This window comes from Chaetodon auriga, chromosome 3 (assembly GCF_051107435.1).
Source record: "Chaetodon auriga isolate fChaAug3 chromosome 3, fChaAug3.hap1, whole genome shotgun sequence".
In the NCBI taxonomy this organism is placed as follows: Eukaryota; Metazoa; Chordata; class Actinopteri; order Chaetodontiformes; family Chaetodontidae; genus Chaetodon; species Chaetodon auriga.
Genome location: NC_135076.1, coordinates 25,023,540 through 25,035,344, shown reverse-complemented (window position 1 = coordinate 25,035,344; position 11,805 = coordinate 25,023,540). Strand labels below are relative to the sequence as shown.

The following is an 11,805-nucleotide window of genomic DNA, read 5'->3' as shown; positions in this document are numbered from 1 at the left end:
CGCCCTGAGCTGTATCTGTCGGTCTGATCGTGACGTGTATTACCGAGAAGTTCCTCAATTTGTGTCGGGTGCTAATATGAAGTTAGCCAGTTTTGTTGCCGGTGATATGAAGTGATTCGCGGGGGACAAATTCAAGTCTTTGGTCCGTGTTTTCGAAGCAACCATGCCTCTCACGGTCGGCGGAGGAGACGGACGGGCCGTTAGAAATGTGATGTCCGTCTGGTTTCCGCTCGCCGCCGTGTTTTTGTTGTCGGTCGGAGTTGCCGCTGTGCCAGAGGAGCCCAAAGCTGCTGTCCAGGAGCAGCCCCAACAAGAGGTAACAGCCTTGACTTCATTATTACCAATTAAAAACTTCTATCGTCGTCGGCAGTCGACAGTTTTTGACGCCGGTGCCGCTGCTGCTTCCTAGCGCCTCCGAGCTAGCTAGCACATGCTAACTGAGACACATATCACACTGTGTTCCGGGTGTAGCTCAGGTGGGTAAAGTTAGTCTTTCTCTTTTAAATACGGCCAGCAGCACAAATATTTGATGGAAAGTTAAGATAAGGTGACAGACGTGTGGGTGTTAGCGTGTCTGGGCCACTCTGGTGTTATGCGGCCGCCAGTTTTGTTTACATTCCAGTGATGTTCCTCAAACATGCGGCCTGAGTGTGAGGCTAGCCGGCGCAGACGTGCAGGTCTGGCTGTATTTTTGTGGAGCTTGACTGACTGACGGCCACTGTGCTGCTTTTCTTTGCAGAAAGCCACAAGTCCCCATCCGCTAGGCCCAGTAGTTTCTGAGGATGACTCCAGCAAAGGAAACCTGGGTTTCATCCACGCCTTCGTGGCCTCTATCTCTGTCATCATTGTCTCTGAGTTGGGAGACAAGACGTTCTTCATTGCAGCCATCATGGCCATGCGTTACAACCGTCTCACCGTGCTGGCAGGTGCCATGCTGGCTCTGGGACTCATGACTTGCCTTTCTGGTTAGTAGAGGTGGATATTTTGGTTATGCACGTAAGGGTTATTCCTCCATGTTCTCCTGAGTGATAATCAAGTAAATTGTTGTGTCCATCTTCAGTGCTGTTTGGCTATGCCACCACCATCATCCCCAGGATCTACACGTACTATGTGTCCACCGCACTGTTCGCTATCTTTGGTGTACGCATGCTGAGAGAGGGCCTGAGAATGAGTCCAGATGAAGGACAGGAAGAGCTGGAGGAGGTGCAGGCAGAGATTAAGAAGAAGGATGAAGAGGTAAGGCCACTTTTTACCTGCCAGCTTGCAGCTTCTTAGAAGACGCTGTGGTACTTGCATGTGCGAGGAGGCAAAACCGAAACAATTTCTTGTGTGTCAGCCTGAATTGAATTCAAGTATAATGCTTCACTTTATTTTTTTACTTATATTTGGGGCATTTAAAAAGAAACTGGAATTATGTGGAGGCCATTTTTGTCACCAGGCTGTGTGGGACGATGGTGGTTTTTACTGTTTCGGCTCCAGCTGTTGCGGGTTAAAGTGAAGTTTTACAAAGAGGTCTGCTTTACATCTCATGACCTGACCATCTGATCCACTGGCACAAATGCTTTTCATTATCTTGGGTATTCCTACTGTTTTTTGGGCAGGCACATTTCTCTACCTTGTACTGTAAAATAAGTGAATTCTGGTGTTTTTCTTTGTGACTGGTGGCAGGCTGCTGTGTGAGAGGGGAGTGGAGCATAATCCGCTCCACATTTCAATGTGTAAATAGAGCATTTTTCAGAAAAAACAGTTCATGCTCTGATGTCTGTGCAGCTCCAGCGCTCCAAGCTGGCTAATGGGACTCCAGATGTGGAGGCTGGATCGGGGACCACCATTCCTCAGGGCAGGTGGCACAGTATAATCTCACCCATCTTCATCCAAGCGCTCACCCTCACCTTCCTGGCCGAGTGGGGGGACCGCTCGCAGCTGACCACTATTATTCTAGCTGCCCGCGAGGTTTGTTACGTTTGTTTGTAGAGCTGTGTTTTACTACTTAACAGCACATCAAGTGTGTGAATTTTCGCCTCGGGTGGCCTTAGTACAAAACAAACAGTGTTGAGAACACTGTTGATTAAATATTCAGGAGAGGTAGTGTATAATTTTCTACAACATCAACAACAACATGAAACTTTTTTTTTTTTTTTTTTCTTTAACTTCCCAGGATCCATTTGGAGTGGCAGTGGGTGGTACACTTGGACACTGTTTGTGCACAGGACTGGCTGTGATAGGAGGGAGAATGATCGCCCAGAAAATATCCGTCAGAACAGGTGAGAGCGTGTTTGGGTTTTGTCGTTTGGATGTGTTTGTTTGGATGGACAGTCCATCCTTAAAAAGTAGATTTTCTAATCACACCTGCAGAAGAGGAGAGCTCCTTTAAAACTCAGCGGATCTCTTGGTTTTCTGAGTTGTGTGAGTAGCAGCACAGCTCATGTTGAGAAGAAAATAAAATAGTAAGAGTTCATCTTATGTGTTTAAATAGGTCATGTTACGAAAGCAGCAGTCAGGTGATTGATTGATAGTAGTCTTGGTTTTACTTGAGGAACATGCTCTCCAGCACAGACTGCTTCATATCTGATCTGAGCGCCTGAAACCTGCCAGCACTGGAGGACATCTCCAGTGCTGGCAGGTTTCTGTCTAATGACACTTTGAGTGATGTTCCACCTGCCACTTCTTCTGTTTTATGAGTCGGCGTTAACGACATTAGTGATACACCGGCGTTGTGCTTCCAGGTTCGTTGTCTTTGGGCGCACAGCGTCGCCTCACTGCCTCCACTTCAGTAGTGGCAGTAGTTCTCTCATAGCTCGACGGTGTTCTGTGCACATTTTTTGATCATTTTGTTTAGTTTTAGGAAAACAGAGCGGAATTAAGGAAACTTCAGTGAATGAGGCTCTTGTTTAATCTTCCCTTCTTCTGTAAAACAAAGTTCATATACTTGGGATGTTTGTCTCATGATCCACCCCATAATTAAAACGCCTGTTTTTGTTTTTTTTTCCCTTGTTTTGCTTCCATAGTTACAATCATCGGAGGGATTGTTTTCCTGGCGTTTGCCTTCTCTGCCCTGTTCATCAAGCCAGAAGCTGGATTGTAATTGGACGAAGGACTTTCAGGTTAACTCTGTACATACGTGTAAGATTTGATCCAGTTGCAGTAGAGAGAGTGTAGCTGTGACTCAGTGTGTGTGTGTGTGCGTGTGTGTCCAACAGAAAGTGTGACATACTGAACAGAGAGCTAAAGTCCCGTCCTCACCTCCGAGCTGGCCTCTGCTCCACAGCCGTCTGCAGCTCGGCCGGTTTTCTCATCAAACACTTCAACATTATTTTATTAGCTCTAGTAATGTTTCCCGGGGGGGGGGGGGGGGGGGTTCACCTGTAGTGCACACCGGAGCCTCGTGTGAGGTGGAGCTGCTGGATGTTAACTCATCACTGTTTCATTTTTATGAAGTACAGAAGTCTTGAATTTCTTTTAGAACAGAAAACCGTGGAAGCTTTTCAGAAAGTTTGATGAAGTCAAAACCTCGATCATGACAGCGTATTGAGTTACAGAGGCTGGGGGGGGGGGGGGGGGGGGGGCAGCAGGGCTGTACAAGAGGTGAGAGAGAACAAGACTGGATTGTTACTGATTGCTGCCCTCCAACCCATCTGTGAGAGGCTGCGTGTCTCGGAAACAGCCGGACATGCAGCACTTCCCTCCCACGCAGCCCTTTCAATCAGGCACCACTTCAAAACCTTTGCCTTTTTTTGTCTTTGTCTTTGTTTTTAAATGTTAAATTGTTCATTTTTGGCCATTCAACACAAGCCCAGGTGCAGTCAGGGGACCGTCGACAGAATCTTAACCACAGACTGTTGGTTCCACCTTGACACTCAGTGCATCCAGAAATCATGACCCAGTTACTGGAGATAATCCACAGAGCTTGCATGTGTCCACTCTCTTAACCCAATCTGACACTCCTATCTTAGAGATTAGTTTATAGCTAACCAGCACTGCTAGCTAACGTCACAGCTCAGCCGAGGAGGACGCTGTCAATGTTGACGTCCCGCTCCGTCGCGAGCCTCTCATCCAAGAGGAGATGCTTGCTCTCTCCTGCACAGTGATGCAGTTGGTGGAGGTAGTTCTGTAGAAAGAAAATAGGTCCTACATGAAATAGCTGGATTATCTTGAGGTACCAGATCATGATTTGTGGAAAGAGATGCTGCTCGGTTTTTCAATTTTTTTTTTGTGCGTTGAGCAACATGAGTCTAGTTTCATTATATTTAAGAGAGGGCTGATATTTCTGCAGCCACTATCTGCAGAACTAGACGGATAAAGAGCCCAACAGGTAAAACTGTCCTTTCAAGTCACATAGGAAGTGGGCCTACCTTACATAAGATTTTAATTTCCTGCTGTGAGGAAAGACTGAAAACTGAACCAACAGCACAGCTTGAGCTTTTATTTGAGCCAGAGCCGCCTCAGACAGGAGCAGCCCATTCTAGAGACAGAGGCCTGAACCTCTGCGTCCAGGTGTCGCCACACCTGTGTTGGAGTATCTGTGCTGGTGCCAGAGGGCGACACCGCAGCTTTAAAACCTCCTCTCTCCAAAATGCTAATGGAATATTGGAGGTAATGTTCAGGGTACGTCATATTTCCTGCTTCCACTTTCGGGTGCCGATGGTGATCAAAACGCGGATCCGGTCAAAGAAAGGCCAGTAATCGCCTCCACAGATTCTCCCACACAGGTTAAGTCTTCCTCGGTGATTCAAGCCATTTCCAGTGCGAAGCTCACTGCCTCCACTCTCCAAATCACGAAATCAGTGACTACATCGGGTACAGAATAGATGAGTCACCCCCGTGTACTTTATCCCACAGCTAAACCTGCAGTGTCAGTCACTCCTTCCGCCATAAGCAGCTGTGTGGGACAGTGATACCTGAGCACAGCAGTGAATTCAAGCCTACGTCTCACCTTTTATTTAAAACTATTTATTTAGCTTCATCTTCTTTTCTTTTGAAGCACTGTTGAAACATAAAGTTCGAGGCACAGAAGAGGTCACAACATGCAAGGAATGGGAATATTTTTTTAAGTGAACAGGCTCAAGCTGCATTGTCAATATTTGACAGGCTGTGAAATACTTCTGTTTGTGATACAGGGCGGTTGAGATGCCTGTAAATCTGAAATGCTCAATAAAATGTTTCAGGGGTTGTCTGATTTCTAAACCAATCATTTGCACTGTGTCTGACTGACTCGACAGAACACCGGAGACGTTTCAGTACAGGTTTATTTCAAATCGCAGGGGAGCAAACGGTCGATACATTTGCCTTCAGAGGTTATGTTTAAATGTATGAACGGTTTTGGCTCAAGAAATAAATGCAAGGCAGCAGGCACACACCTGTGGAAAGAGCCTTCAGCATGAAATCCAATGCATGATGGGATTGTTTCAGTGCCACCTCACATCATTTCTAATGACGCTTGATGGAAGATTATTTCCAGAGCTGAGTGTGGACAGCAGGGGGCGGTAATGGATGCGAAGAGAGCAGAATGAATCCTCCATCCTGGTGCTTCAGCAGGAGAAACTGAAGGACAGAGGGCGGAATCTAACCTTTAGCACCACTTTCTGACGAGGTGTCATTAAAAAAAATAGATACAAGCTGCAACTAATGGCTTTGTTCATGCTTCATTTAAAAAAACAAAGATGATTAAACAACTATTCAATCCATAAAATTAGTCAGAAACTATTTTGATGATTTAATTAATCATCAAGCAAAAACATCAAACATTTGCCAATTCGAGCTTCTCCAATATGAGACTTTGCTGCTTTTCTGTTTTACATGATTTCAAATGAAATATTTTAACTTAAAGGGATTTAATAGACCAATTAATGACAAGAGAAAATACTTGTCAGATTATTAAACAGTGAATTGGTTGCAGCTCTGTCATGAGATAAATCACCGGTGGCAGGTTGTTCAAGATTCCTCTGTGTGTTTGGACCCTTTGGACAATACGATTACACATGATAAGAAGTCTTTTCTAAAATGTTTTCATCAAGTCTGCAGTTGGAAGCGTCAGAGGGAGTTTTCGCAGGCCGGCAAACTAAAGGTTGTTCTTATTAATACATAATAAGACATAAAGCATCGCTAAATGACGTGCTGAGCATACATAAAGCCACTAGTGACGACTCATTTTTTGGAAAGTGGTGCCAAACATCGGAAACGACGCTCGGCTGCGCTGTCTGTGCTGAGCATCTCGCGCTTCAGGCCACACCTGAGCCAGTGACGTCACAGCAGGCGTTAGACCCTCACCTGTGAGGAGCCCAGCACCTGCTCTGACGTCACGGATTCAGCGTGGATTCACCCCTCAGTAATAACAGCAGGTGTGTTTCGGGTTCGCGTGGCCGCTCAGTGAACCGCAGCAGTAAATTTCATGAGCCAAACGTCAACGGCACACAAACATGAACTGAAAACCGAGAACACTGATAGACATTCAGAGTTTCTAGTGTGTACATCAGAACTACACAACATTTAACACAATGCACTGTGTCCTTTCATTCAGGGCTCGCCTTCTGGGGGTTCCCTCTCTTTGGATTACAGGACATTTTCCCTCGTGTTTTGGGGACTCGGTGTCCTTTAGGAACCCTGTGTCACTAACAGCCGCTTCCAGCATGGAGGAAAACAATTTGACTGGCGGGTAAAGATTGAAAACAACCCTTAAACGAAGTCTTTGCATAACCATAACCAGCTCTTTCAGGGGGGAAATAAGTTCAACAGCCTGCGTGCGTGTCACAGTTCACTTAGATCCTTCACCTTCCTCGAGTTTTCCCACTTAAAGGTTCCCGTGTTTGATGTCGTGTACGTGCGCGAGCTTCATGAGGTTGATTCCGGCGATACAAAAATAATGAACTTCTCTTATTTACTGCATGTCTTTATCGTACATTGTGCAAAGTCTCCCTCAGCCACTCGTGTTGGTGATTTTCATTACATTCTTGTTGGTGTATTGCATCACACCGCTGTTCGCATGCAGCACAGGACCACGGGTCTGCAGGTGTTCAGCAGACAGCTGCTCTGCTTTAGTTAAATGTTGATATGTGCTGCAGCACCACAACTGATGTCACAGAAGAGAAAGGTCTTTATGGAGAAAGCGGGTTCAGGGACTCAGGTGGGGTCAGAAAAAGGGGGGAGGGTGATGTGTTTTTTTGACTTTTCGCTGGTGTGAAATGGCCCAGATGTCGATTTTATTTCAACATTTTCTTGCAGGATTTACTTAAAAAAAAAAAAGAAGAAGAAGAAGAAGAAGCCTGGATGGATCACAGAGGACGACAGCCATGTATCAGTGACAGGACGTCATTTTTTGATGCTGGTGGGACCAATATGTCAATTTTGAGGAAAACTAAATGTGGATATTATCATTAATATGGACTGAACTTTATTTCTCTGAGGAGTGCAACGTTGTTCTAGTAGCTCACAGACTTCAAGTCAAACGTGTTGCAGCACTAATGTTTGCAGCACACTCACTCATTCAGTGTCGATGGTAGTAACTGTTCATGACTGTTGGTTCAAAAACAGAAAACAGCTGAAACGACCCGTGAACAGGATCCATCGTCTGCTGTGTTTGGCTTCGTTTTGGAAACAGCTGATTCGACTCCTGCTGTGCGATTTGGACTTTGGGAAAATTATTGTTCATTTAACAACATTTTGTGTTGGCAGGAGAGTGTTTCTGTTTGTCTCCAAGTCAAGGAGACAGTCCAGACGTATTTATTTAGTTCTACAAAGCCTCAACTAGTATGTGACGACAAATCATAAAACCAGCAGTTGAAATGAATGAATGACAACTTCAGCAAAGGCAGCATGAGAATCAATTAAAAAAAAAAAAAAAAAAAAAAATAAAGACCAATTACATAAACACGATGCACGTTAAAAATGCTCTGAAATGACTGATTAGAAATGAGAAATACACAGTGGGAGCAATCCCAAAATGAGGCGACAATCCCAAACAGAAACTTTTAAACTGAAGCATCATAACGCCAAAGAAGTCATTAAGGCTGGAAGATGTGATGGAAACCAGTTTTCTGCATGTTCAAACGGGCTTAAGGGCACATCAACGTCATAACAGCAGCTGTCACGTGTGATGCTTTAATTCTCCCCAGACAAACCCAAACTGAGTCACTGCTACCTGTTCGAAAGGCTGTGCGCCAACTCCTGGCTCCACCATCCCAAAGCTCCGTGAGTTATTATTAGCCTTTGTCCATTGCTGCTCAAGGCCGGGCTTACAGCGAGCACGGCTTCTGTGGCGCATCACTCACATTTTGCACCGTGGATGAATTGTTTGACTTTCAGTGCTTCAAACTGAACAAAACAAGACGTATAATAATGCATATCGCGCTGTATGTGACAAGTTAGGATCCCTTTGTAAAACATAAGAGTTCAATGTGACGCGGAGGAAAAAGCAGACTTAAATAAACTCAAGTAACTGGACGTCTGTTCTAAACTGGGTTCCCCCACAATGAACGCCATGTCCAAACATTACCAGGTGCACATGGTGTCACCAGACACCCTGAGCCAAAGGTCGAACACTGAATATGCATTTCAGCAGACGCAGTGGCCACGTGTCACCTCACACACACGAGGAACAGGCCGAGCTGACGGTGAGCTCGATCAGACGGCGAGGAGGCTGCAGGGCACGCCTGCTGGTCCAGATTGTGTGGGGGGGCTCCGTAATCTCCTCAGTTTCACCGTGAGATGGACGGCAGTGTCCTTCACTCAGCGGACTCAGTGGTTGTCCCCGTTTTCAGAAGGTACCAAAATAAGGAAGGTGTTTTCCAACTATGAACAGGCTCATCACAGCAAACGGCTCCAACCGAGCATGAACGGACAACTGCAAAGACCATCCACATGCATTTCTGAGGGTTTGGCCTCATGATAATTCTGTCTGACTCTTAGTCGTCAGGCTGCTATAATGAATATTTTTATATTACCAATGGATCACATGACTCCAACCCTGATTAAAAAAAAATGGGATTCTGGCGTAAAATGTAAATAAAACCAGAATTCAATCATTTGCAGACAAACTGTGTTTACTGACAATGTTTTTACGAAGTGTTCCTGAGTCCATGTATTAATCTCCTTCATCCAATCATGTGTTCACAAAGTGGTGAACCTCGCTCCATCCTCAGCCTTTCCAGGATGCCCCTTTCACACCCAGTCATGATACTATCACCTGTTACCAATCACCCTGTTTACCTGTGGAATGATCCAAACAGGTGTTTTTGGAGCGTTCCACATTTCCCAGTCTGTGAAACGTGTTGCTGCATCAGATTCAGAATGAGCAGATATTAACAAAAATCAATGAAGCTGGTGAGCTCAAACATTGTCTTTGTACTGCTTTCAGATGAGTTTAGGGTCAAAAAGTTTTGGAGAGTCGTCACATTCTGCTTTGTATAACACTGCGTCCCAACTCCTTTTTGAATCAGGGTTGTATTTGCATGTGACAGGCGTCGCTCACAGCGACCAACCCACAGACAAACATCACCTAACTCAGGAGCTCTCTCTGCACCTGTTAGCTCATTGCTTCGTTCACTCTCACTGCTCTCAAAGCGGTGTCTGCTGCAGCTGGCAGCTCTTTTCAAAGGAAAAGCTCTTGTACGCCACTTGCTCAGCACCAATCAGACCAAGTTAACAACTTGCTGGTGAACATAGTTGAGCCTTTCACAGCTAAAGAGAAAGATATGTCCTTTGGGAGCTGGTGGAGACCAGTAGCTAAATGAGCGAGTATTAGACTTGTCAGGCAACTGTTTGCAAACAGTTTCCCCTAAAAAGGTGATAAGATGCAGAAACGGGGCTGCAGATCGGAGTCTGAACGAGCACTCCGCTGGCCTCTATTCCACACAGGATGAGCATTTCAGAGATATGAGCCGAGCCCTGAGCCGAGCCACAGCTCCTCCCAGAGCTGGTTCAGGTGATCTGTACTATTACAGCTCACACAGGACCAGCTGGAAGTCCCCCAGGAAGAACTAGAAGAGGACGCTTGAGAGAAGGACGCCTGGGCTGCTCGTCTAACCCTGCTGACCCAGATAAGTGGCTAAAGACCGGATGAATGATGACACTGCCAACGAGGAAATCATTTGATTAGCCCGGTGCTAACACAAATCATCCCACTCAGGCTTAGTCCGAGATATTAGCCACAGTTAACAGGAATGATTTTGCATTTTTAAAATGTTAGTATAAATATATGTAGATTGAATGAAGGTACCGTACAGGCATTTATGGAAAGATCTCAGCAGAAGTGCCAAAAATGGAGAAATGAAAATAGGAAGGATTACGTCGGCAAATCTCATTGTTTCACACATTTAGCTTAACCTTGGTCGTCTTCATTCACAATATTTGACTCAAGCTCTTCAGTGTGTGGATTTAAACACATCTTAAAAAGCTTAAAAATACTTCAAAACACTTCTCTATCAATTTGACAATTTTTAGGAAATTCCATGAAAATGTGGGTCAAGGATTAAACAAACTGTGACACAGCAAGCAGCCTTGTCTGCTATGCAGACACACAAACACGTCCCATAGAGAAAGGAAGTCTGTGAAAATATCAGCCACTGAGCACTTTAAGATCTTTTTTTCTGAGTACTAGAAAAAAAGCATATTCAAAGCTGCAAATAACAGACTACGCATTTCATTTCATGCATCATATAAAATATTAGTTCTTTCTTTTTCATTATATTTACATTATATATTACACATGTTCTGTACAGTAAAAGTTCAATCTACACCACATTCTTAAAAATATTTTCTGACCCATAATTATTTTCACATGAAAAACAAGAATAGGAGAAAACATCCAAAACAAACAAGCCTCCGGCTGCTCTGCAGGACGTCCTTGAAGCTTGATAGAAGCTCCACTGCGTTAACTGGAGAGCTCTGCATAAAATAATCCTGCGAGGGTGACAAGAGCGCACACACACACAGGCGCACACACACATACACACGCTAAACACACAGGGAAAGGGCCAGGGGAGGGGTATGTGTGGCGGGGGGGGGGAGGGGGTCCATTACAGGGATTGTGGTTCCCTGTTTTCTTGGAGAAAAGGCTTGACCCAGAGCCAAAGCCCACAGCCAGAGCCACAGCGGGCCCAGTCCTGGCTCCTCTGCAGCACTCTGTGCTCAGGAGTTAAGTGCAAACAGCAAAAGATTCTTGTGAGGGGAGGGAAGCCACAGCCTGCCCGTCCAATCACGTCTCAGCCTCTGAGGCAAGGCCTCAGTGCAGCATTTTCAGCAGAACTCCTCTTTAGACCCCCATCACAAGTACACCCACGCCTGGGTCTGGCTCACTCCACGTCTGATTGGCACTGACCAGCTACTACGGCTGCGCTGCAGAGCGGTCAGACAAGCTATCCGCCCTGTGAGGGGCCAGTTGCTGTTTCTGCTGTGGTAACTGCTTCTGCTGTTGTTGTTGATGTTGTAACTGCTGTTGCTGTTGTTGTTGTTGTTGTTGTTGTTGTTGTAACTGCTTCTGCTGTTGTTGTAATTGCTTCTGCTGTTGTTGATGTTGATGTTGTAGCTGCTTCTGCTGCTGTTGTTGTTGTTGCTGTTGTTGTTGTTGTAACTGCTGTTGCTGCTGTTGGGTTGCAGCGGTGAAGGTGCCCTGCTGCTGCAGAGGGAACGCCGCCTGCAGGATCAACTGGGTGGACTGGTTTCCATGAAGAAGCCGTGGAGCCTTCAGTAAAAAAATTAGATTAGCTCGATCTGAGGAAGGAAATGAACTTGTTTTGCCATGTACGGATGGATTTTACTCATATCTAACTGCACTAGACAACATTTTGGTCTGGACATTTGAAATTCTGAAGG

The 11,805-nt window shown here is 45.4% G+C and overlaps 2 protein-coding genes across 8 annotated transcripts in view; one reads left to right on the top strand and one right to left on the bottom strand.

Moving 5' to 3' along the window:
• Positions 1–8: 8 nt before the first annotated feature.
• Positions 9–5,188, top strand: tmem165 (transmembrane protein 165). The gene is made up of 6 exons (XM_076726423.1): positions 9–316; positions 740–965; positions 1,061–1,236; positions 1,771–1,953; positions 2,159–2,264; positions 3,009–5,188. The coding sequence occupies exons 1-6, from the start codon at positions 164–166 to the stop codon at positions 3,083–3,085; spliced, it is 921 nt and encodes a 306-aa protein (XP_076582538.1). The 5' UTR covers positions 9–163; the 3' UTR covers positions 3,086–5,188.
• A 40-nt stretch (positions 5,189–5,228) lies between these two features.
• clocka (clock circadian regulator a) overlaps positions 5,229–11,805 on the bottom strand; it is a 28,026-nt gene continuing 21,449 nt past the window's right edge. For all 7 annotated transcript variants that reach the window (XM_076726416.1, XM_076726422.1, XM_076726420.1 and 4 more), the window contains one exon: positions 5,229–11,674. In XM_076726416.1, the coding sequence (XP_076582531.1) occupies positions 11,318–11,674 (357 nt within the window). In that variant the 3' untranslated portion in view covers positions 5,229–11,317. The remainder of the gene's footprint in view (positions 11,675–11,805) is intronic.

Bases quoted from the DNA above. Each gene is read 5' to 3' on its own strand.
- tmem165 (XM_076726423.1), top strand. From the start codon at position 164: ATGCCTCTCACGGTCGGCGGAGGAGACGGACGGGCCGTTAGAAATGTG. The intron at 966-1,060 runs GTTAGTAGAGGT...GTCCATCTTCAG, and splicing joins ACTCATGACTTGCCTTTCTG to TGCTGTTTGGCTATGCCACC. The intron at 1,954-2,158 runs GTTTGTTACGTT...TTAACTTCCCAG, and splicing joins TTATTCTAGCTGCCCGCGAG to GATCCATTTGGAGTGGCAGT.